This window comes from Octopus bimaculoides, chromosome 3 (genome assembly GCF_001194135.2).
Source record: "Octopus bimaculoides isolate UCB-OBI-ISO-001 chromosome 3, ASM119413v2, whole genome shotgun sequence".
NCBI classification, from domain to species: domain Eukaryota; kingdom Metazoa; phylum Mollusca; class Cephalopoda; order Octopoda; family Octopodidae; genus Octopus; species Octopus bimaculoides.
In genome coordinates this window covers 61,195,229-61,222,135 of record NC_068983.1, presented here as the reverse complement: position 1 = coordinate 61,222,135, position 26,907 = coordinate 61,195,229, and the positions used below count along the sequence as shown (strand labels likewise).

The following is a 26,907-nucleotide window of genomic DNA, read 5'->3' as shown; positions in this document are numbered from 1 at the left end:
CAGTCCTCAGTCAAATCATCCAACCCATGCTAGCATGGAAAGCGGACGTTAAACGATGATGATGATGATGATGATGATGGGTTGTACATTTATTTAATGTTCTTCCTACAGGTAAGATGAAATTTTTTATGTTCACCACTCACTAACAAGTTTGCCAGTATATATATACAGTGAAGCTTTACAATGGCGTCGTATATTATCGACTGTTATTTCAAGTAAATATTGATGCATTGTTGTACCACTATCTTATTTATATATATATAAATATAGGTCAATTAATATCATATACATATTGACATGTTTTATGCACATTTACAGTTATGAGTTGTGTGGTTATGTGAAGTGTATGTGGATAGGATCTGTGTATATATAAATATGTCAGTAAGTATAGAAAAAAATGACTGAGTAAATTACAAATTAAAAAGAAACACACCAAATTATAGTGAACCAAATTCCTTTCAATTTCAGACCCAGCTGGTAATTTAAATCACACACAGAGTAGTTTTCAAAGAGTACATCTGATCATATTGACGGCTTAAACAGTAAATATGGCAGTTTTGACAGTTTAAATAATACATCTGATTTGCAGAGCCATTAAGATGACAGTACACATTTAACTCTCAACAAACCAGCAGGGAGCTTCTACATATCAAGTCATTAAGAATGAAATGTCCGATTTTAAACTGAAAGTTTATTTTACTTTATCTCAACAAAAAACAATGCAGTTAATCAAAGTATGCACCTAAATTATTAACATGATTTTGCCATTTCATCGGTAGCTTATTTATGCCGGCAACGAAGAATTCTGGAGAGCAAGGTAATGAAATCACAAAAGGTTGTTTTTGCATCTTCTTCAGATCTGAAGTTTTTTCCTTGCAAAATGTTGTCTAATGCCTGGAAAACGTGCTAGTCAGTTGGTGCAAAGTCTGGTGAATATGGTAGATAACAGTGTACTTCCAAGTTCAGTTCCTGTAACTTGAGTAGCGTTCTTTGTGCAACATGTGATTGACCTGTCTCTGTTGACCAATCTCAGTTGTTTAATTGTAAGTTCACTCACCATTGCATCCAATTGGTTGATGTATACATCCACTGTAATTGACTTACCAGGTATCATGAAGCTGTAGTGGATGACACCAGCACTGGACCACCAAACAGACACCATTAGCTTTTTTTGGTGAATATTCTTTTTTGGATTGTGTTTTGGCACTTCGTCTCTATCCAATGACTGTGCAGAACACTTGCTATTGTTGAAAAGAATCTATTTTTCCTTACACATAACAATACAATGCAAAAATGGTTCACTTTTACACTGTGACAGCAAAGGACCAATTTCAAGATGATGTGTCATTTGATACTCGTTCAATTCGTGTGGTACCCACTTGTCCAGCTTCTTTACCTTGCTGATTTGTTTCAGATGGTCCAATATAGTTGGAATCAAAATAGTGAATAAGTTGGCAGAGCGAGGAAAACCATTTAAATGAGTGCATGATGGAAGCAGCAAATGACTTGTGTCCTAAAAAAGCTAACATGTTTGGCTATATCAGTCTTTCAGCAAGTTCATTTGTGCAGAGAATAGAACTTGGAGAGAATATACAGTTACAGATACATGAGAAAGCTAAGAAATTTTTGTGGTATTCTCTTGCAAATGAGTCTAGTGATCTCTCTAGTACGTCACAACTTCTTTGTGGTGTTAATTGCAACTTTGAGGTTATAGAAGAAATGGCATCATTTGCAATATACATGGAACAACAACTGGAGAAGATATTTTCATAGAGGTGCAGAAAACTTTGCAAAACTATAACCTTCAGTGGAATCAGCTTCGGTGTGTTACAGTCGATGGAGGAAAAAACATGGCAGGAGTGAGGAAGGGTTTGGTAGGGCAGATTCAGACCAAGTTGAAGGAGCTTCAACTTGGGCAGATTCAGACCAAGTTGAAGGAGCTGTTTATACACTTCATTATACATATATGCATCTTTGTGTTTATCACTAACCCCTTGACAACCTGCATTGGTTAGCTTATGTCTCCCATAACTTAGTAGTTTTGCAAAAAGTGACCAATAAAATAAGTACAGGAGTCCATTTGACCAATGAAACTTTCCAGAGCAGTGTCCCAATAAAGCTGTAGTCTAATGACTGAATCAGGTAAAATATTTTTTAAAAATCTATGAAAATGACTCACCTTTATGGCCACCCTGTTACAAATAGCTTTGGACAATTTGAGCCAGGTAGGAAGTTCAAGGATATCCATCAACACAGTCTCATCTAGCTCTAGATTAGCAAGTTCTCCTTCACCTCGAAGAGCACTCAAACTGATTTTGTCAGGTGATAGATTCTTGGTGAACCTGGTATGAAAAATAAGATAAACAATATTTTGATTAAAAAACATCTTCCACAAAGGTTCACACAACAACAATTAAGGAGAGAAATATTTGTTTAATTTTCTTATGTCACATATTCTTATACTAGCATAGCTGGATTATTATTTTTATATTTTAAGTGAAAAGAAGTGAGATGGCAGAATCAGTAGCATGCCAGGCAAAATGCTTAGCAACATTTTGTCCATTTTTGTTCAAATTCCCTCAAGGTTTATTTTGTCTTTCATCCTTTTGGTGGGAAGGTCGTTAAAATAAGTACCACTTGAACACTGGGGTCAATATAATTGACCTGCCCTCATCCCTGAAATTGCTGGGCTTGTGCCAAAATTTGGAATCAATATTTTGTCTATAAGTGCAATTGTTTTTATATATGAATATCCTTCCTACTGCTAGGCCCTCAATCTTGAAATAAACAAGGTACATGCATTTGTAGCTTAGCCCCAAAGCAGTCTTGTTATAGAAGATAAACTTATAATCAAAGACATTCCAATCATGACCATCCTTATGTTTTGATCTTTTTCAGACATTGTATATCAAAGACTACATTGATGAGATTTTCCTTTTCAAAAAGGTAATGTGCTTTGAGGAAAATTTGGTTGTCATTTCTAGCAAGACAAGCAACTATATAGTCTCCCTCATTGGCATGTATAACTGACAAACTGGCATTATCTACAGTTGTAATAGTATGATTGAATCTGTAGCGTGGTTCTCAACCAGCCAGAGGTATGTTATATCTGGAGTTATAGATATATGGATCATTCCTTGATCATTTGACTGACAGCTACATGTTATAGATGTGGTTGATCAAGACTGACTTGTGGTTACACAACAGTTCAATACTTATATTTGTTTGTTCAATGTTGCTCACTGAATGGTGAGGCTTAGGAGAACAATTAGAACTGATTGCTGAAATTTTCTGTTTTAAGGGGGTTCTGCTGAAAGAGCAAATAAGTGTATGTGCACCAGATTATTCTCTTTTGTCTTCTGTGAAACCCAAATTTTCACAAGTGTTGTTCTAACAAACTTGTCACACAATCATGTGTAGCAACATTAATAGTAATAAGTATTAATTTTATAATCTGATGTTCCTCATTATAGTAGTAAGTTCTTCTTTAATTAGCCAAACACAATTACGTAGTGGGGGAAAAAATAACACAGTTTAAGGAAGCTAGCAATGCTTTGGTATCAGCAACAAAATAAAAGCAATAACAGCTATTATAGCAATTACATTCTCTTTTATAAATATATATATATTTCAAATATTATGATAAATGTCAATATAGTGCTATTGTCTGTTACCAACCAGAAATTAAGCTGCTCTGCTACCAATGGCAATTTATCCAGAATAGAATAGTTCACAGCTGCGAATTGATGATACTAGGGGGCTATACAACCCATGACAGCAGATACTATTGTCAATGAATAACTAACAAGTGTTAACTTAAGATTCGGAACTTTTATCATTTATGGATATAGTAAAGGCCAAAAAAAAAAACCTCAGCATACCTTTTCTTTAAATTATATGAAAATGTCTTAACATGGTCACTGGGTTACCAAACATTAAAAAGCCTGCTATGTCTATAACAAATCTCTAAATCTACTTACAGTTAGACTTCAATTTTCTGAGCAAAGCAAAGAGCAAATATTTTCGTTCAAATTATTTAGGGATATAGACACAAGCATGACAGTGTGGTAAGAAGTTCGCTTTCCAACCACATAGATTCAAGTTCAGTCTCATTGCATAGCACTTTGGGCAAGTGTCTTCTACTATAGCCCTGGGCCAACCAAAACCTTGTGAGCAGATTTTGGAAGGCAGAAGCTGAAAGAATCCCATCATGTATATGTACGTGTGTGTGTGTGTGTGTGTGTGTGTGTGTGTGTGTGTTTTTGATTTGATGTCATGAACAATGCTGTCATGCAAGCAGTGTCCTTCAATTCCAATCTCCTACAAAAACAATGTCTGGCCACAGGGAATATTACCTTACTTGGAAACAGGTGAGGGTCGGCGACAGGAAGGGCATCCAGCTATAGAAAATCCACCTCAACAAATACTCTCTGACCCATGCAAGCATGGAAAAGTGGACATAAAAACAATGATGCTGATATTGATAATGATAATGATGATGTCTGGTTAACTGATCTCATCATAAACAAAAGAAGCCATACTGAAAATAATTAATTACTCAAAGCCTTTTTAAAGAAGGTACTGGACTATTTGTTTGTAAGATTAGTAGAGCTTTTACAGAGTTTTTATGTCATTCAATCAATAATCAATAAAATATTGTACCATCATGAAACCTTTGATGTTTTTTCACCACAATAAAAAACCCTCATAAAATTTCACTTTTCTGTTTTCAGTTGTCAATAATGTTCACTTTCTCTTCACAGGTATGGTATCACCAACAAACACAAATACTTGTAATACATTTCAACATTGTTTAACCCTTTAGCTGTGTCAAATGTAATGCTTGTCTACTGGCATTGTTTTCAGTTAATCATGTGTTATCTCACAGCTATGGGATTTCAATGATGTGATTGTTTATTTGAAGGATGATATAGAATAGGTATAAGAGGCTAGATCTTGCTGATTTGGACATAAAACAAGTAGGATATTTTGGCAGATAAGACCAATTTAAATGCTAAAGTGTTAAATTAACATACTGAGACCCAACTAGTGGACAGTTTTAGACACATGGTACTTTTGGTGACTATAAACAAAAGATGCAATTATGACATCAGTATAGGTAACACTTTTTGGTATAACATTTTTACATGTTCTTGGAATTCACATTTAACAATTTGTAAATAAAAGCTGAAGTTGTAGTACCAGTGTTTTCTCAAGTTTGGTTTATATACAGTTTGGTTAATTAAGTAATCACAGGATTTTGAAATTTTGTTTGGATAATCTGACATTCAAATAACTGATGTTTGGCTAACTGAGATTTGAGTACATATCTTATTTAACAGATTGATAAGCTATTAGCCAACATGCTCATAATTTAAGTAGATAAAGTAATAGCAGTATGTGTTCATAGGCTGGGTAAATAAGATATCAATCTGCTTGTTCATAAGCTGTGAAATTGGATCCATTGCAGATATTTTAGTGTGTTTCTGTCCAAAACACTTTATTCTATGATGCCTTAGTCCACCTTCTGTTAGGAAATGTTATATATTATTAACTTATTGCATTCAATTCAGAGAGTGACTTGTCACTTATTGTGATTTCAAAACTGATACAGGAGCAAACATTATAAATAATATTATAAACAATTCTTTAAAATAAACCAATTCACTTCTAGGAGATACAATATGATTATTTTGCTAATACTATTGTAAAGTTCAACTATTTGCTTACATGTGATATAGACTTTTTTTAAAGTGGCTAACAACTCAGTGTCAGAGAGTTTGGCTATTCAACTGAGTAAAACTTCTGAATGTAAGGGATCACATGTGACTACAGCTTTAACTGGATAAACTGAGTCTGTTTGACACAGCAATAGTTCACCAGTGAAGCAACAGACTTCCATTGTGTGACTCAGATATGAGAGACACTTGGCTGTGATACTTTGCTACTACAGCAAGAATGAAAAGAAAAAACTTTTGGACACTATTGTCAATAAGCAAATGAGGTTTTTTTTTTATTAAAAGTCAAAGGATTGGTACTTTGACCAAATCTGAAAGCTTGCAGATCATTGGCAGAAGGTCGTAGAAAATGATGGTCTTTATTTTGAAGAATAGTTGTTGTTTTTGAACAAATTATTGCATTAAAAAAATCATTATTTTAACAAAGCACACAAACTTTTTCCTCAACTCAGTATTTAAATAAACCAAAGTTTAAAAATGATGACCTTAAACTAAAGTAAAATAACTTGATGCATCGTACAAAAAGTTTTGGAAAATTTGATGTAGTAATGAAAACCGGAAATAGAACAGATATTAGGAATGTTACTGAATGTATAAAAAAATAATGGTTTATGGAATGAATGTGAAAAAATGTTGATAGTTCAATATTAAGTCATGCGCTAAAAGTACAGGACAAGAGGTTGTTTAGGATTAACATTAACACTGTTCTCAAAAGATATATTACAATATTATTTTGAGGCAAGGGCATTACCAATACACATTAAACCATTAGTCATAACAAGACAGAGAAAACTAATTAATGCAGGACCTTTAAAAAAATAGTTCCACTGGGAAGCTATAAATGAATCTCTCTTTTAGTGGTTGTATGAAAGCTAGATGGAGATCTCGGAATATGTGGAGACTAATAATAATTCCCAAATCCAAATAGGGAATTGATATCTCATTCTCTCTCCCACCTCTCTCTCTCTCTCCCTCTCTCTCTATCCCTTTCCCTCCTCTCCCTCTCTCTCTCTATCCCCCCCTCTCTCTCTCTCTGGAATAAATTATTTTATCAAATGGGATTTAAAAGAAACTTATGAACAAAGACATAAGTTCATACCCAAGAGGAGTGTAGAAACATATGCTGCAATGGGTCTATTAAGATGGGTGTGTACTCCATAAGGAACTAAAACAGCTAGCACCAGGTTTCAAAGAGCAGTTAAACATGCTGGAAATAACATTACTAATGTTTTATTTATGAAGCTGATGTATATATATTGGTGCAAAATATGTAGAAAATCTATATGTTAAGGTAGATAAAAAATACCATAAAATGGTTGGAATCGTCAGGTTTGGTGATCAATGGAACTAAGTCTGCATAACAGACTGATGAATAATAATTTTGGAAGATATAGATGGCTGAGAACAGAGTGTTTATCACCAGACCACTGCTTAATAGTGAGAATTATGGGTATAAAACCACTGAAGGATAAGAAGCAATTAGAATCTTTTCTTGGACTTGTCAATTTCTGTTGGAGATATATTGGTCATTATTCAGACTGCATATTACCCCTTGCATCACTTCTTAAATGTTATCATGGAGAGCCCAAATACCATGAAAAAAAAAGTCATTTGATGGCATGGAACTGATGTTAATATCACAGCCAGTGATCCTGATTTACAATGTTGTAAAAAAGGGTTACCGTGACAACTGGTGCCAGTGCAAAGGTTACATTAAAAATGATTTCACAACACAGTCACTCTGAATATTTGTCAAGAGCATAAGCCACAAGTGAAACAAAATATTCAAATATTGAGAGGAAAGCCTTGGTGACTGCATGGATATGTGTGCATGTGCATAATACTTGTATCAACAACTTGGTTACTGATATATATTCTGGGTAGCCAGAAGTAATGAGAATCATGAATAAAGAAGCAGATACAGTTAGGCAAATATTAAGAACTGAGTTTTTTTTTTAAATGATGCTCAGAAAACATTAGCATCTGACAAAACCAGTGAATTTCATGATAATAACTTATGTTAGGTTGATAATTAAAATTGGTCTCAGATTACAAGACACAAGATTTGAATTTTAGCAAACACTTGTGGTTTACTGAAATTAACATCTATCTGTTTTGTTCTTTTTAAGAAGGGCTTCACTAATGACTATTTGATTATGACTATCTTATGTAAAAAGATTTAAAACATCACATGTCTGATGCTTTGTCACAGTGACTCTTAACCTGTGTGATAGTGACCCCTTAGTGGTAACGGTGGTGGTTGTGGTACAGTCTTTGTGAGCTCACAAGGAATTGTTAAAGGTGAGGTACTAGGTGATTTTTCTTAGAAATAATATATCTATACCAGAAACACTGCTTAAATTTTAAACACATTTTCACAAAAAAATCATTGCAGTTTGAATATGAATGGAGCATTGTGTTATCTTTAAGCAGAAACATGACAGATGATATGTCAAGGTCAAATATGACTTCATTAAGTAAGTCATTGCATTCTTTTGTAATCTCATAGAATTTCAAATTAAAATTTCACTAATTCACACAAATATCCCAAAAGCAATGAATGCTGGATAAGAAAGCATAAGAACATGAATAATAATAAATAACTTCAAAAATTTACAGTCATTTATTATCTGGATTATTTTAATCAAGCAAAACTTGTTTGATTAAAATATTTTATCTGGTATATTAAAATTACCTTTAATAATTAGAGTAGTTGCTTTGTTGTTGAATGGTCATTTAAGTCATTGAAAAATAAGTTAGCTGAAGATGATATTTTATGCAAAGGAGACTTAATTATTGCACCAAGAAGATTTATGATAAGAGTATGATGGTGTACATTGAGGTTCATCAGTCACAAGAAATCACTTGAAATTAGAATCATTGTGGCCAGCATGCAAGATAAAAAGAACATCTGACCTCAGGAAAGTCAACTTGTTTTACACAATCATCTGTCACTATAAAAATTTGATGTATTGGTATATTTTGCACAAAGACACACACACACACACACACACACACACACACACACACACACACTCTATCTCTCTCTCTCTCTCTCTCTTTTCACTTATTCACTCTCTCTCTCTTTTTCTTCCTCCCTCTCTTGTGACAGAAGGCAAGTCATAACTCACACTTTTTCAAATTACAAACAGATGGTGGACCTTTTGTTGCAACAGTCAGAGTATAAAACAACTCTGCAACAATGAAATACTGTGACAAGGGAGGACGTAATACAGGTGACCAGCTTCAATTTTCCAGTCACCTGTACATCTGCATCTTCTGTTGAAGTGCCACAGGTATCTAGGAAGCAGAACTTTGGTCTTGCCATACTTATGTGTCTTTGTCATTGTGGGAACCCATTGGTGGAAGCATAAAGGGTGTAGAAGTTGGTGACTAGCACTGCTTATGCTAAAATAAGAGTTAAATTAACTCCAAAGCCACTAAAGCACAATACTTAATGACTGACAAAGGGTAAGTTCTAACTGCTAATAAGCCACCCTTTTAATTTGTTATATATATATATATATAAGCATGTAATATATTTAACCAATATAACATGTAACAAGATAACTAGCTGGATATCAAATGCCAATATCAAATGTCTACTGGTATTCTTTCAGCTTTGTGTCCAAACAAATTGTCCTAGACAAGATATCATTTTGTCCATTTGCCAACATTCTTTCCCTGGTATATTTCTGAGATATCAGGAGAAAATATAATTCGGTTAAAAAGTGGACAATATCAGCTAAATATTGATTGCTATTATGCAATCTTACAAGGAGGACACTAAATGATCACAGAAGTATTTCATTAGCTCAGTTGACACCTCAAACTAACATTAGCTATTAGCTTTCAGATTACTGTCAAATCTGAGGCTTATTTATTCACATAGTTTTGAATTAATCATGCATTATCTCATAGCTTCAAGATTTTGATGCTGTACTTTTTGATTTTCAGAATGACATTGTAGGATAGGTGAGAGGCCAGATCTGGTCAGTTTGAACTTAAAACAGAATATTTGGGCTGGATATGGCCAGTTGAAATGATAAAGGATTAAATACCATTAGATAATAGCATAAGAAGATATTTTTTAGATAGTCTGAGAGTATGATTGTAATATGGCTACTGATTCAACAGTTGCAGATTACTGGTTGAAGAGAACAAATGAGTGGGGAAATAATAGAAAAAGGATGCAGCAATAAGGACCAAGACACAGATCAGCATGGAATAACAAATGACACAATGAAAATGGTATAATGATGATGATGGTCACTCCCATTGATTTCAACGTATGAGTATTTCAAGGAGAGGATTTAAAGAAAAAAAAAGTGAGTAAAAGAGACAACTACTTTTAAAGATAAAAGAACAAAAGAAGCTGCATCTATTTGTGATAGATGCATGAATGTAATTTGAGTCCAGGATTAGATTTTGCTATGAAGTCACAATGGGGACACTGATGATTCTGATTGTGTCTGTTGATTGCAGTATATAATTTCTGTTATTGTTCTGTTTCTTCAATTCAAATTGTTTTGATGCTTCACAACACATTCTATGCCATGCAGATCAATGTAGGCAATGTGCAACCCCACACTGCAAAGACAACATCACAGAAGATCGAAGAGCTTGGTCGGGAAAAAATTCTTCATCCACCTTATTCTCCTGAACTTGCTCCTTCAGACTACCATTTGTTTCGTAGTTTACAGAATCATTTGGGGGACATAACTTTCGCAAGCCAGGAGGAGGTCGAAAGTGACATTTCAGAGTTCTTCGCTCTGAAACCAAAAGAGTTTTACATTGATGGGACTAAAACGGTTGTAAATAGATGGAAGGAAGTCATAGATAATCAGGGAAGGTACAGTGATGGTTAAATTTTAATCAAATATAACATTTGATCACTTGTTTTCTTTATTCAAAATTCGGACAGAACTTATGGAATGACCTGATACCTGCTGAAACATTGTGTTTGTAAGTGTTAAACCAAATTTTCAACAAAAAAACAACAGTCATAAACTTCTTACATTCATCTTTCCTGTTCGATATTTCCCTATTACTTTTGATTACACCGTGTGTTTTTTATCTATTCTGGCATTAAATTTGTCTATCAATATGACATTGTCATGATCTGGAATTTTACTGACAACTCTCAGCAACTTGAGAGTTATGTTCTTGTTTGGTTGCTGATAAAGAAGGTGCATATGCTCTGAGAATGTGCATAAATGAGGAATTACCTATGGGTATACAAAATGTCATGAGACAATCATCCACAGTTTGAGGGATAGATGGCAACTTGTAAAATAAAGTCGATTTAATGGAAAAACCAACAACATGAATTATTAGCTCATCTGCCAGCTTTCCATTCCAAAAATATGTATAGCTGCTTTCAACTTCCAAACTTATTAATGACAACGCTTTGTTTTTTTAGTGTTCCTTTTCTCACTCCGCCTCCCATATCAGGGAATCAGTGCTACACGTCGATAGGACTGCTTGACACACAAAGGAGGATACAAGTGCTTTGAATTTTACAATGAGTCAGTCATCAGCCTCTGTACTGCCTATGTGTGAGATTCTGGCTAGGAACTTCCAGTAACACCCTTTTCTTGTTCTCATTGCTATATTCCATCACCATAGGACTTTCAACTTGCCTTCAAACTACCTTCACAATGAATTTGTTTTAAGTGGTATGGGCTTGTGTCACCTTACACACTCTCTCGTTCAAATAGCCAAGACTCCAGTGCATATTAATGCCACGTATGGAAAAGGCTGTCTGGATGCAGGGCTAGTGGCTCAGGAGCACTCAAGATGAAAATTGCTCAGGCTTCAATAACACCTAATAAACAACAACAACAATAAATATATATTGTCATTACTATTCATATGATGTTCATGATTCTCACTGGAAAACAGATGACATCAGTTGGGCCTGTATCCTCATCTGACCACTACTCAGAAGCTAGCTCCTAGTTTGTAGTTCTTTCATCTTCATCTCAAGGAAGAAGCTTGGTGACAACCTGTCAGTGACAGGTTGTGACCAAGGTGACTAAGGAGTCCTATCTACCCTAATTTTTAAATCAGAGTGTTCCTTCTCCTAGACAGACTGCTACCAAAGCTAACAAGTTCTGTCACATATATGTATGTATATTTTGTAGAATTCAGTAAAACTAAATTGAAATTCATGTTCCCTGCAGACTGAATAATTTGCCATTTCAGAAATAGTTAAATATTCAATTTTTTTAACATTGACCTAAAAATGTTTGTAGGTCAGCAAGAAAGTCAAGAATCAAAACTGAAAAACTTTAAGTAAAAATAACACAGAAAAGAAGATGAAAAGCAACAGTTCCATTATCACATATTAGGGATTGCACTTACAGACAGAACCAGTAAATCTAAACATCTCTACCAAGGGGCGTGACAATATAAGTAGTAGAACAAACATATGATCCAAAGTGTGGAGTATCTAAGTAAAAGGTTAGTTAATGTAATGAGGAGCTGAATGAAAATTAATTGAGCTGTAACTTTGGGTAACTTATCTGTAGTCAAATCAAACGGTTGACATTATGTTTGGAAAAGTATAAATACTGCAACTTGTGCTTATTGAAGAAAGCTTGCCACAAACGTTAACGCAACCGTGTCAGTGCTGCATAAAAACACCCATGCCAGTGGCACATAAAAAGCACCCAGCACACTTTAAGCGGTTAGTATTAGGAGGAGCATCCAGCCATAGAAACTATGCCTCAACAGACAGCTTGAGTTTGGAGAGCTCCCTGCCAGCCGGCTCCATGTCAAACCATCCAACCCATGCCAGCATGGTAAGTGGATGTTAAACAATGATGATGATCATGATGATGAATGAGACATTATTTACTTTTTGATTAATAGAATGAATCATTTTCATTGATCTTCATCCCCCTTTAGAGAGAAAATGAGGCTCAATAAAATTTGTACCTGCAATATACTAGGGGCTTTTCAAGCAATCCTGTCCTCTCTATGATAAAACTGAACTTTGAATCATTAAAGCAGCAGCAGTAGCAGTATCAAAATTAAAAACAGCAATATACATCTTTGACAGAGGCATAAAAACATGTTGACTATATTTCAGAGAAAGAGAAATGAGAAACTGTGGTATTCATGCTTTTTTCAAAAAGTAAAAATGAAGTAAGACAAAGTAATGTCTGCAAACCTTTATCTGAAACATTGGTAACATAAGTGAAGTAGAATGACTATGAACAGATCAGTGACATAGTTTATAAGACACTTAGTTAAATGTATGCTTGTTATCTTAAATATATAAATATATAAGTGTGTCACTAATCCTTATTACAATAAAACAGAATAGCTGCAAAGAATTTGCAAATAGACATATTTTTTATATAAAACACAAGACTATGTAGATATACAATATATATATGTGTGTGTGTGTGTGTGTGTGTGTGTGTGTGTGTGTGTGTGTGTGTTAGACATAAAGTAAATATACTCTAAATATACAGTATGTACACTTGGTATACAAAAGTTGTGCAGTAGATGTACATGTTTACAGCAGATGGATAGTAGATATACACTACGTACACAGTAGGTCTAGAGTAGATATACAGTAGCATGGAGGTGATATAAAGATATACATTAACAACTACCAGGATCTGTCTTCTCATCTACTTTTTAACTTCTATGTGAACGACTTGCTTGCACACCTACAAATCATACCCAAATGATACCAGTCATATTCTTACACTAGTCACATCATAAAACATAAACCATACATCAATCACCTAGAAACTTGGATCCAAAGCACTTACCAAATCTCTCCTCTCATAAAAAAAACTAAAAAAACATCAAATACAATCCAAATATCAATCCCATTGACATTAATATATACATAAAAAAAGAAGAAAATACTTTGCATTGCGTGCCATACATCATCGTCGTTTAACGTCCGCTTTCCATGCTAGCATGGGTTGGACGATTTGACTGAGGACTGGTGAACCAGATGGCTACACCAGGCTCCAATCTGATTTGGCAGAGTTTCTACAGCTGGATGCCCTTCCTAACGCCAACCACTCCGAGAGTGTAGTGGGTGCTTTTACGTGCCACTGGCACGAAGGCCAGTCAGGCGGTAACTGGCAATGGCTACGCTCAAAATAGTGTATTTTACATGCCACCCACACAAGAGCCAGTCCAGCGGCACTGGCAATTGTACACAGTACATATAATATGGAAATTGCACAAAGATACTTTGTGGCTAACATAAAGACATCAGAACAGTAGCAAGCTAACAATACATTCAATGCATCAAGGATAATGCCAGTCTTACTTGGGCAACCAATCTCTCCACATCAAACTACAAAGTACACAAACCAATGCAGTCTGCATCATTACAGATTATACACAGAACACATCTGCAAACAACCTGCATAACACAGCAAAATTATAAGGAACACTGTCTAACCCTCCTAATCTCTACCCCCAAAACAGACAGACACACCTACAACACCCTTAATCAACAAAAGAGTCCTTATGTAGCCATTTGACCTGCCAGAAACAGTGAACTTCACCCTAACTTACACCCTACTATCTGGAAAAAGAGAAGAACAGACTGGACAATGTGATCTCAGACTGTATCTAAATCAAGGTAGGATAGTCACAGTTGGAATGCTTTTGATCATAGGTCTGCTCAATCAGAAACGATGGGTGGCTGGGCTAAACATTAACAAATAAAACATTATCTACAAAAAACACTTCCACTCAGCTCAGATAAACACAACACATAAAAACACAAAAACAGCTGAATTTATTGCTAATTTCTCAACTCTAATATGAAAGTTGTCCTTTGTTGAGTCAAGAAAACTGGAACAAGCAAATCTAGTTGACTTACAATAACTGTAAGTCCAAAACCTAACTTCACAGCATAATGTACTTCCTTGATTGTAGTTTTAAAATTTTCAGTAATAAACATGTGTCACCATTAGAGCACATTGTGGTATTATTGAGTATAGTGAATACTTATATAACAGCTGTCAATTTTAGTCATGTCACAGACTTTGTCCAACTACTTAACATTAAGTCACCTACTTCAATATAACTTACTAACAACCACCACAAGAGATTTTACCCAACACCTGTCAACAATCTTCACTACAGGTCTAGACCATCAAAACAATTTCTGTTCTTGTCACAGAAACTTGAGTTGATCAACACAAAAAAACTACCTTATTAACAACATTCATTCATAATAAAATACAAATAACCAATTATCAAGTCTCATTCTTAAACATCAATTATATTTCAACAATGACTTTTATTGACATTGTTTGCAATAATAGAATGTGTTTTGGATCAGTAGAATTTATAAATTTATTGAAAGCCTTCTGATTTATATTTAACAAATAATCAAGATATCTTATCACTATATATATTGGAAACTATTATTGTTATACTATATTTGATAAATTTCCCTTTTTATCACAAAAATTTATATTATTCAGTTATTATTTTGTTCATATAATTTACTTATATTTTTAGCTACCATCACCTCTTTTGCCAAATTTCAGCCAATATTCAATATTATTATTCAATAATAACAATTTATGAAAATTATCAAATATTTGCACAACAAAATTTTAATTAGCATATTTGTTTTCCCTTCCCAGCTTCTTTTCTTTTTTACTATCTTATATTTTCTCTTCATTTTTTTTAACAAAATTCATCCCCTGATTCTAACAAAGGCTTTATTACAATTTTGGTAATTTGAATATTGTTCAAACAAATGTTTTGTACTTTACCATTGGATGTGGCGAGGTTAATGAGTTACTGGGTTAAGATTTTTGCAGCAGAACACATTCAGCTACAAAAATACTTTCTCCCAAAACACCCAAATTTATAAATAACAACCAAAGATAAACCTCTGTACCTGGCTTTCGTTGACATAGAGAAAGCCTTTGATAGGGTTCCCCGATCCCTTATCTGGTGGTCAATGAGGAAACTAAGGATAGATGAATGGTTAGCGAGAGCTGTGCAAGCCATGTATAAGGATGCTGTCTGTAAGGTGAAGGTTGGCAATGAGTACAGGGAAGAATTCCAGGTAGGGATAGGAGTCCACCAAGGATCAGTCCTCAGCCCCCTCTTATTCATCATAGTCCTCCAGGCAATAACAGAGGAATTCAAGACAGGATGCCCCTGGGAGCTCCTATATACTGATGACCTTGCTCTAAGTGCTGAGTCACAATCAGAACTAGAGGAAAAGTTGCAGATGAAGAAGCAAGGATTAGAATCGAATGGCCTTAGAGTCAACCTAGCTAAAACCAAAGTCTTAATAAGTAGGAAGGCAGACAAACCACAAATCCCTTCAGGTAGATGGACCTGCTCGATCTGTAGAAAAAGCGTAGGTAGAAACTCCATAAGATGTACCCAGTGTAAGTTATGAACACATAAGAGGTGCAGCAATATCAAAGGAAGGTTAACTGGGAAGATAGTTTTTGTATGTGGCAAATGCTCAGGTGCTGTATACACTGAAAATATGCAGAGAACAGCCTCTATCACATTCCAGGGAGAAAAACTACAAGTAGTTGATAGCTTCTGTTACCTATGGGACCAAGTCAGTAGTGGGGGTGGATGCTCTGAAAGTGTAGCTGCTAGAATAAGAATAGCCCAGGCAAAGTTCAGAGAGCTCCTACCTCTGTTGGTGACAAAGGGCTTCTTGCTCAGAGTAAAAGGTAGACTGTATGACGCATGTGTACGAACAGCCATGGTAGTGAAACATGGGCTGTGACTGCTGAGGACATGCGTAAGCTTGCAAGGAATGAAGTCAGTATGCTCCACTGGATGTGTAATGTCAGTGTGCATACACAACAGAGTGTAAGCGTCCTGAGAGAAAAGTTGGATTTAAGAAGCATCAGATATGGTGTGCAAGAGAGACAACTGCGCTAGTATGGTCATGTGTTGCAAATGAATGAGGACAGCTGTGTGAAGTGTCACACCCTAGAAGTTGAGGGAACCCAGGAAGATCTGGGATGAGGTGGTGAAGCACAACCGTCGAACATTTGGCCTTACCAAGGCAATGATTAGTGACCGATACCTTTGGAGATATAATATGCTTAAGACCAGACAAGCCAAATGAGACCATAACCCATGGCCTATGCTAGTGGGTGTAACCAGCCCACTTATGAGTACCCCTCATTCATTGGACAATAAACTTTGCTTGCGAAGATCTGTTGAGGCAAGTGAAATCAAAATCAAAATTGCTGACATGGCCGATGACAGTACCACCTGATTGGCACTCATGCCAGAGGAACGTTAAAAGCACCATCCGAGCATGATCGTTGCCAGGGCTGCTGATTGGCTCCCATGCCAGTGGCACGTAAAAAGCACCATTCAAGAGTGATCGTTGCCAGCATCGCCTTACTGGCACATGTGCCGGTGGCACGTGAAAAGCAACATTCGAGCATGGTCGTTGCTAGTGCCGCCAGACTGGCTCCCGTGCAGATAGCAGGTAAAATACACCTTTTGAGTGTAGTCGTTGCCAGAACCACCTGACTGGTCCTTGTGCCGGTGGCACGTAAAAGCACCCACTACACTTTCGGAGTGGTTGGCATTAGGAAGGGCATCCAGCTGTAGAAATTTTACCAGATCAGATTGGAGCCTGGTGCAGCATTCTGGCTCACCAGTCCTCAGTCAAACCGTTCAACCTATGCCAGCATGGAAAGCAGACATTAAACGATGATGATGATGATGATCTCAACCCTATTCATAAAGTAGGCATGAAATAGCTAAAAAAAATACTATTTTAGGATTTAACCTTTTAATAAATATTATTTAGCCCCAGTTCTGTTCTCAACAAACTATGAATAGAGTCATTCAAGCCAAGACCTTTTTTTTTTTTTTACTTTTTTTCAATTATAATGTTTTCCTTTAGCGTTTTCCTTTTGAAAATAGTAGACTGTGATTTGAGGTAGATTTTACTGCCATTTCTAGGAAGTTGCACCACTGCACAGAAGCTCCTTGGTTTGTTTTTGCTGGTGTTTAGCCCAGGGTCAGTTACTGTTAATACCTCGTTCAGAGATTTAACATTGCTTATATATTTTTCTTTTTTCAGAAAGTGTACTTCAGACTACCTTAGGTGGTGGGGTATGACTTGAGAAAGATTTAGTAAGTTAAGAGGCCATGTAGAAACTCCATCACTGGCTTGTTTAATGTCAAACATTGTGGCACTGAACCCTATAAGCCTATAAGCCACCAGGTATTTCAGTGGGTATTGTAGTGAACCTACGATAAAGATAAAACCAAGAAGTTGAACTCAACTCTACAAACTACTGAAACAGTCAATAATTTTAAATTACTGGCACTTTGCAATGAGTAATTTACAGTTGTGGACCTGTTTATAACTACTAAGGTATTGAGATTTAAACATCACAATATGGTGATAGTTCGTTAGCCTATTGAGTCATAATCCTGTGAGATGGCCAAACTAAACATTAGAGATAATAATGAAAATATCAAAATATTGATCTGACAAGGAAAATATTCAGAAAAAGTAGCTAAGCTTTGTATTGAAAGAAAGAAAAGACAAATGAATGCAGATGTAGGTGAAAGTAGGTGACACTATATAGAATCTTTTGATACCTTAAAAGTAAAACACATGGTGACAGCTGGAATGTTTTATCCTAGGTTAGCTCAATCAGTGCTGACATTGAGCTAAACAACAACATCGCACCACATTTGATTCATTCGTTTTGCTTCTAGAAATGAGGTGGGAATAAGGATGTTAGAGTTCTCTGATGCAAGTGAGTCAGTCAGTCACTTGACCACCTATCAATCTGGAGAAAGGGGTTTGCCAATGTTCTGCAGCATGAGCATCAGAGGCATGAGGTTTTCCACACAGCAAGACAATGTATCAGAGAGAATCAAGATGTTGTGGGTAAGAATTGTGTATGCGTGGATAATGGTACACTTGCACTTAGTTTATTCTGAAAAGAAAGAGGCATGGAAGTGCTACTACAAAAGATTAGTAAATGTGGAGAATGTCTGAAAGAAAGTATCTTATAAATGTGAACTCAACAAAGGGACCAACCATTTTAAAACAATTAAGGATATGAAGACAGAGAAATCCCCTAGTCCATTAGAAATTACCAGTGAAATGCTTAAAATATCTGTTGGAGTGAAATACAGCCTTGTCATCCATATAGTTAATCATGTTGTACAGGAAGGCATCATACCTATCAACTGGTGAAGTAGCATTATAGGCCACTATTTCAAGGGTAAAGGAAGTTCCTTATACAGAAGTAATTACAGAAGTATCAAATTGCTGGACCAAGTCATGAATATTACAGAAAGAGTAATAGCTCAACTAATTAGGAAAAGAGTGGTCCTAAATGAGATACAGTCTGGTTTAGCTCCATGATGAAGCACTACTGATGCTCCCTTTCTAGTAAAACAACTTCAAAAGTATTTAACCAAAACTAGACCACTGTATATGGCATTTGTTGATCTTGAGGAAGCTTTTGTCAGAGTCCCTTGCTTCCTGATCAGGTGATCCTTGCAGGAACTACATTTGAATAGCAGGTGAAAGCCATTCAAGTGATGTACAAGGGTTACTGTCAGTTAGGTGAGAATTAGCAATGAATGCGGCAACAAATTAGTGTACAGGTAGGAGTTCACGCGATTCAGTTCTCAGCCCCTTCATATCTTTCTTATTTATCATAGTTGAAGCCAATGGTGATTTTATTGAATAAATTTACTCTTTAGTATTTCAAGATATTTCTATGTCATTTTGGTAAAAACATCTGTTTAAATGAGATGTCAGTGTTATTTTCATTTTTGCGTAATTTAGACAACAATTTATTCACTGCATCCTGTATATCTTTTACCTTTTACATGTTTTAGTCATTTAGACTGTGGCCATGCTGGGACATGATCAAAATGTGGGAGTGGGGTAGCTAAGAGTGTCAGGTTATCAAACTTATATTAAATCCATAATTGTAAAATCAATTGTTATAGTTATCTGCACTTCACCTAAAAGGCATCAACTACAGTCACAACTATATAACCTCCACTTACAACCACAGTTCATGTTCCCAAATATATTTATCATGTTTTTTCATGTTCCCAGATATATTTATCTTTGCATGAAGCCCTTTCACTAACAGGCACATATTTTTAAAAAAATGAAAAAGAGCAGTATTGTCACAAAAGAATAGATTATGTCAGAGATTACTGCAACAATTAAAAAAAACATCAACCAGCTGTTACTAGAGTTTATAGTAAAGGTGTTACCATATTTAAAAGGATAAAATATTTTCATTTTATTTTAAAACCAATGTTTAGTAACTAAGTTTGGGCTTTTACTTGAAAGAAAATATTATCAGAAGATGGTTTTATATATAACTCAAAATTCACTTGACCATTCACCACATAACATTTTCTTTGTACATCATACTGCAGGCAATGAAGAGTTTGTACATGGTCACTAGTGAAGGAAGATTTTACGTAGCAGTACAACTTGCTAGATATGGTAGCCTTCAAATCACACTCTACCCTTCCTACTGGATAATGTTGTCTGAAATAGATTATGTCTGAAAAGATCAGACAGTTGTGGCTAGACTGCCTTTAATTATAAGTCTGCTTAATGTGGTGAGCTAAGAGAATTGTTAATACACCTGATAAAATGCTTAGCTGTAATTTTTCTGGCTGTTTACATTTTGAGTTCAAATCCTGCTAAGGACGACTTCACCTTTCATCCTTTTGGGATCAATAAGATAAAGTACTGTTCAAGCACCGGGTCAATGCAACTGACTTACCCACTCCTCTAAAATTGCCAGCCTTGAGCCAAAATCATCATAAGTCTGCTTGACCAAGACTGACTGGAAGACAAACAAAAACAACAAACATATTTTCTGGGTTGAAAACTTTGATATCATATCAGCTTGCATAACATCAATAATTTCCTGCTTTGCAATACACCTAAACTACATCTTGTTTACCTCAATACAGCAATTCCAATTGAGCCACAGTGACTAGCTTCATACAGCTCTGTATTGTATAAGTGTTATAGCTGTTTAGCTCCAGGTTATGTGTGATCAAGCAAATCTACAATCAAATGTTTCAGGTGTGATCACGATCATCATTTAACATCTATCTTTTATGCTGGCATGTGTTGAATGGTTTCACATGATCCAATGAGCCAGAGAACTGCATCAAACTCTGGTGTCTGCTTTAATATGGTTGCTGTGGTTGGATGTCTTTTCTAATACTAACCACCATACAGAGTGCACTGGGTGATTTTTTTTTTTTTTCTTTTTTTTTTCATGACAATGACACTAAAGAATACATTATCCAATGTAACTTACTTTTAAGATAATAATGTGCAGATGGAGTGAGATTTGGGTGTTATTTCTTGCAGCTCTTGTAACCATTTAGAGGTTCCCTCATTGGCTCGTGTTGTTGGTGTTTGAATATTATTACGGAACCAAATATGCCAGGTGCTATATAAACTGGAGCAAGTCGTAGTCATTAATTGTGTTTCTCACACGCATAAGTCAGCAAAGTAGTTTATATCAAAATGTTGGTGTGGTGGTAATGTATAAAAACAAAGCTGCCAAGTTGCAGAAATCATTGTTTATTATCCTCTGTAGACAAGAAGTTTGGTGCCCAAACAGACTTGGTATACCCTATGACAGAACTGACATATCACTTTTAAACTAGAAGTTTCTTTACTTGTATCAATGGTTCTGCTAATGGAGCTGGTATACTGCTACATGATGGATTTACATTAACTAATTGTAGGATATACTTTATAACTATATTTACCAAACATTGTTCTCTGGAACCTGAAGGTGTTTCACAAAAAACAGTGATAATTAAGCTAATTATATGCAAATGCAATGAGTCATTTTTGTGTTTAATCCTATATTCATAATTTTATTATACTTTCACAGCATATTTAAAATTGTGGCATATGCAAATAGGAACCCTATGGAAGAAAATGACCTCTTATTCATATTTCTCTAATGCTTATTTATTTACATAGTTTCAAATTAATTATGCATTATCTCATTGTTTCAAGATTTTAATAATGTGATTGTTTATTTTTAGAATGGCATTGTAGCATAGCCATTGAAGGTCAAATCTAACCATTTTGAACACAAAACAGATAGAATATTTGGGCTGGATATGGCAAGTTTAAATGCCCAATGATTAATAAGGAATTAAGGGGAATTAGGTCTAAACAAGGTCTTGGTTAAAATGAAATTTCTTAAATCCTTTTTGTGGCATCTGATGAATTTAGTATTACTGAGCCTTTCAAAGACAGTTGGATTTGTTTAATCTCGTACGAAATTTAGTTTTATAAAAGAGAAAGAAAAGGATTTCAAAAGATATGTAATTTTTATGTAGGGGTTCCGAGACATAGTATGGATATCAAGAGTTCCATAAGAGTAAAAAAGTAAAGAAATGCTATTATACATTTTTGTCTGCAGTTACAGACTGTAAAGTCACAAAAGGATTTACTATTAGAATAATTCAATAGAGTAATTATCATACAATTGTTGCTCTGAACAGACTTATCATCAAAAGCAATCCAGCCATGACCATCCTGTTTTTTACTTCTTTTTTTTTTCATAGTAAATTATCCAGAGTCTCATACATTTTTAAATTGGCAAGGTGTGATTTGAAAGGAGATTTGGCAGGTTAGGTGACCAGTTAGAGGTTCTTGGTTGGTTTGAGCAACCATGTATCATCCCCTTCGTTGGTTGTAGAAGCTGTAGTTGAAAACTGAAGAGTTAAATTACATTACTAATATATTCTGTGTCAATAGAAAGGTACATTATCAGTCTTTAATAACTTGTCCATAACAATTAAATAAGACAGTTATGTTAAATTGTTAATCATTAAGATAGAAAATAATATAGTATAATAGGTGAGATACATACAGTTGGCAAAGGAACGATATTAAATCAATGAGAACTACTAATTAGTAGAAATTCTATTCACAGTATACAAAGAGTACCTCAAAGCTTTCCAAGTTATAATGGTCAGGGGAGACTTATTTTAACCCAGATTCGTCTGACTCAAGTATAAATTCTAAGATAATAGTTACATAATTTTCCTTTGAGGTTTTCATAATATTGATAAGTAGTTATAAAAGAATTACCTGTGTCTTTTGATTACAATTTCTTTCTTTCAGAACAACTATTCATTACGTTAAGTAGAACTACATAACTGAGGGCAATGCTCCATACGAACATGGTCAATATTCTACAACTAACTGCAACAACCCAAATATATAAGTCTGGGCAATATCTCTAAGGTGGCAAGCTGGCAGAAACGTTAGCACACCAGGCAAAATGCTTAGCAGTATTTCGTCTGTCTTTACATCCTAAGTTTAAATTCCATCAAGGTCAACTTTGCCTTTCATCCTTTCGGGGTCGATAAATTAAGTACCAGTTGCATACTGGGGTTGATCTAATCAACTGGCCCACTCCCCCAAAATTTCAGGCCTTGTGCCTAGAGTAGAAAAGAATATCTCTAAGAAATATTTGCAAAATGACTCATAAATATGGACAATATATCACACTGTTACTCAACCAGCAACACCACATTATATAATGGTGGGTGGAAGTAGCTGTAAGAAAGATACAGATGGTGGTGAATTTGCCAGAGCAAACTCACAAGGTACAAGAAAGTGAGTATAAGAGAGTGGATCAGGAGAGGAGAGGAGGAAAGTTTCATAAGAGTAATAGATGGTGACTGATAGTGATGAAGGTGAATGTAGTGAGTGATGAACCAGGGTCGAGGTGCAGTTGATGGGAAATACCAGTATGGAGAGGGGTAAAGCAAGAGATATAGGAATGGTTCAAGAAGGAAAATATATCAGAAAATAACGAAACAATGTGCAAGACGTAGGCCTGGTGGGGAGGGAGATGTAGAGATACATAAGAGGGGTCTATAGTAAGTGAGGTGTGATGACAGGTATGAGAAGGTATTGAGAATGATAGGAGACATGAGAGGTGTTAAGAATGAAGTATGGCAGAGAGGAGAGAGAGAGGGAGGAGACAGACAGACATAGCAATGATTGAAAGCACAGAAAGGCGGTAATTGGTGGAAATAAGGTGGGCAGTTATTCCAGGGGAAGGGGGGGAGATAAATGGAAGTCCAAAGAAATGAGGAAAAGGATGTAATATGAACCAATTCTGTTCTGAGGTGATTACAGCAGCCAAGTAGTAACATTGATGAGTGTTAGGGGATGAGATGTGAGCAAGTGCTTGATGGAGCAGTGAGAGAGGAGGGGAAGGCCCCTGCATGTACAATCATAACTAAGGCGGTTTTAGAACATAATTTTTGGCTGTGATGGACAACTCTTCTCAAGTACAATGAATCAGCAAACATCAGGATCCTTTGTCATCTCCCCCATAAGGCTCAGCATCTTCAGATCAGCCTTCACTACAGCATCCCATGTCTTGGATCTCCCTCTTTCACAAATTACATCCACTTTAAGCAACCAGTACATCTTTATGAAGCTATCCTCACCCATACACATCATAGTACTAAGACAGAATCACTGTGCAATTAATTTGGAGTGGAGGTGCCAAACTCAAGACTGTCCCAGGTAGTACACACTCTAGCTACACACCACTGACAATGTGACAGGCTTAAATTAGCTGAATGTAGTATACACTAATTAAACAACAGCATTTCTCAATGCCTAGGGTTCTACAAGAAGTTGCTGGGGATTGCATGAGAAATAGTGGACAAAGTACTGAAGGATGACCTCAGGACACTGAGCCTTTCAGACGAGATGACTGAGATATCTGGTACTTTGCTGTACTCAAGAAGACCCATCCTATGCAGCTGAAGTGTTGAAGCTGCTCCTCATGGTGAGAAGGATTGACCTGCAAGAGTCTTGTGCTGGTGTCATGTAAAAAACACTTCATACTGGTGCCACATAAAAGCATTCCTGCAGTGCCACATTAAAAGCACCCAGCACACACTATGAAGTGGTTGGTGTTAGGAAGGGCATCCAGCCATAGAAACCAAACCAAATCAAGCTGGAACTTGGTGCAGCTCTCCAGCTTGTCAGCTCCAATCAAACTGTCCAACCCATGCCAGAAAGGAAAATGAATGTTAAAGGATGATGATGATGATGATGTTGATGATGATAAAATACATGTATTTTGAGTCCCTTGCAATAGATTCAAAATAGGGTAGGGTTGAAGGGTGGATGAACAGGGAGCCATGAGCTAGGGACAGATAGAGATGCAGAAGATAGTGGGAGTGGTGATTAGTAGGAGTAGTAAAGATGATACAGTCGTCAAGGAAGAGAGAGAGAAATGACATGGTTAGGTAGTCTGCAGGTTGCCCTCCTTTCTGTGTGCTGTGACTAACTCTCTTACCAACTTTAAGCAATCTAGGGTAATGAAAGGAACCCATACTGCAAACTGTGTGAAGCACTTTGAACCATATTAAGGTATCAGAGGTGAATACAAGATGAGGTACAACAAAGTCCTTACAGAAACTGTCAAATGGATGGACTTGCACAGATTTAAAACCAACAAGCATCACGCAATACCACCCAAATGTGCGATAGATTTTGGGTCCCTTTTGAGCTTAATTTTATATTTGTAAGCTCATTATACTTGCAGAGTATTTGTGAAATGCTGTAGGTAACAAGGAGACTCTTGTCTATGTACTGCCTCTGAACACTGATATTTTTCATAAATATCTTATCATCTAAGTGGTAAGATGTTAAAGTTAAAACAAAAGATGAGAACCTGCTTTTCATTTTGCATCAAATAACGGACTAGAAGTTGCAAGTGGATCTGATGGGATGACTTAACTTTCTCGAAGAAATCGTAAGTATGATTCTTCTATCCAGCACATAAAAGCATATTGGTAGCCAAAATCACAGTTAACTTGGGAGCAGACTTGACATCTTTCGCCAACTGCAAATATCAAGACTAGCACTCAGTCTCACGAATTAAGTCCACAGAAAGATCAGAGATAGAACCTTTCTACTGCAAAGGCTAATTTGGTTCTCATTAGCCCACTCAGGTAAAGTGTATGGGTTAAGTAAAACACATATGACCCAGAGATAACTGTGCTGAAGATACAAAAGAGATCCCACTAATATTAATGCTTTGGCTTACCATCAAGTGAAAGAGATTAGAAAGCAAGAACTGTGTAATCTCCTTCACTTGACAGTAAACACCACGTTTTAAACAGCTCCTACAGTTTCTGTTTCATGCAATGCATCTCTGGTGCTTATTTCATCATTTATGAGCAAACAGCAGGCAGTTAGGAACGAACATCAAACAGTTTACAAACACAACAGAGCATAGCTATTAGTAAAAATCACACAGGTATGAGGAATACTTCACAAAACTGTGGGAGACACTCACATAGCTGTGGGAAAAACCCAACATAGCCATGGGAAATACTCCATACAGCTGTTGGCAATACTGCACACAACTGTAGACATTACCTAACATATATTGCAAACACATTTACAAACTAGTTAGAGTGCTTCTATAAGGTCACTTAGCTGGCTTATAAAGAGCAGCAAAATCTCACTCAAATCACAATTTGCCACATTTTTTTTTTAAAAAGGACATATTGGTTAAAGTAGCTGAGGAAAAATGAGGAAATGGTCACAAATGGAATGTCTTTGATTTGCTCGACTTGAGCTAACCTAGAACTAAACAATGATTCCACATAGCTACAGGCCAAGCCCAGTACAAAGCTATGGTCAACAGTCCGTGTAGTCCTATATATATTACTACAATTCTAAAAAGGGATGGTCACGACTTGCATATCTTGTATAATAGGTCTGCTCAATCAAGACCAGCTTACATTTAGAAAACAAGCGTATGGATATTAACGAGAGAGCCTCTAAGTGATCGCTCCATCCGCTAGAAGTAGCAGTCAAATCATCCACAAATGCCATGACTCAAAAAAAAGGACACGTTAAATAATGTAGTGGTATATAACCCCCAAAAAGACGAGAAAGTAATGGTTGGAATGCCTTTAATCATAATTTTGCTCGGTACGTGTTAACCTGTGGTTAAACATCACATAGCCCTCAACTGGACCATGAAGATATTAACAAAGATGACTACGCAATTTTATCAACATCGATATAATAGATTTAATAATCCAAAGCTTCTAAAACACGGAGGGAAAAAAAATCAGT

The 26,907-nt window shown here is 35.8% G+C and overlaps 1 protein-coding gene across 2 annotated transcripts in view; it reads right to left on the bottom strand.

Moving 5' to 3' along the window:
* LOC106876333 (bridge-like lipid transfer protein family member 3A) overlaps positions 1–26,907 on the bottom strand; it is an 81,022-nt gene that overhangs the window by 38,313 nt on the left and 15,802 nt on the right. For both annotated transcript variants that reach the window (XM_014924832.2, XM_014924833.2), the window contains exon 2: positions 2,180–2,342. In XM_014924832.2, coding sequence (XP_014780318.1) covers positions 2,180–2,342 — 163 coding nt within the window. The remainder of the gene's footprint in view (positions 1–2,179; positions 2,343–26,907) is intronic.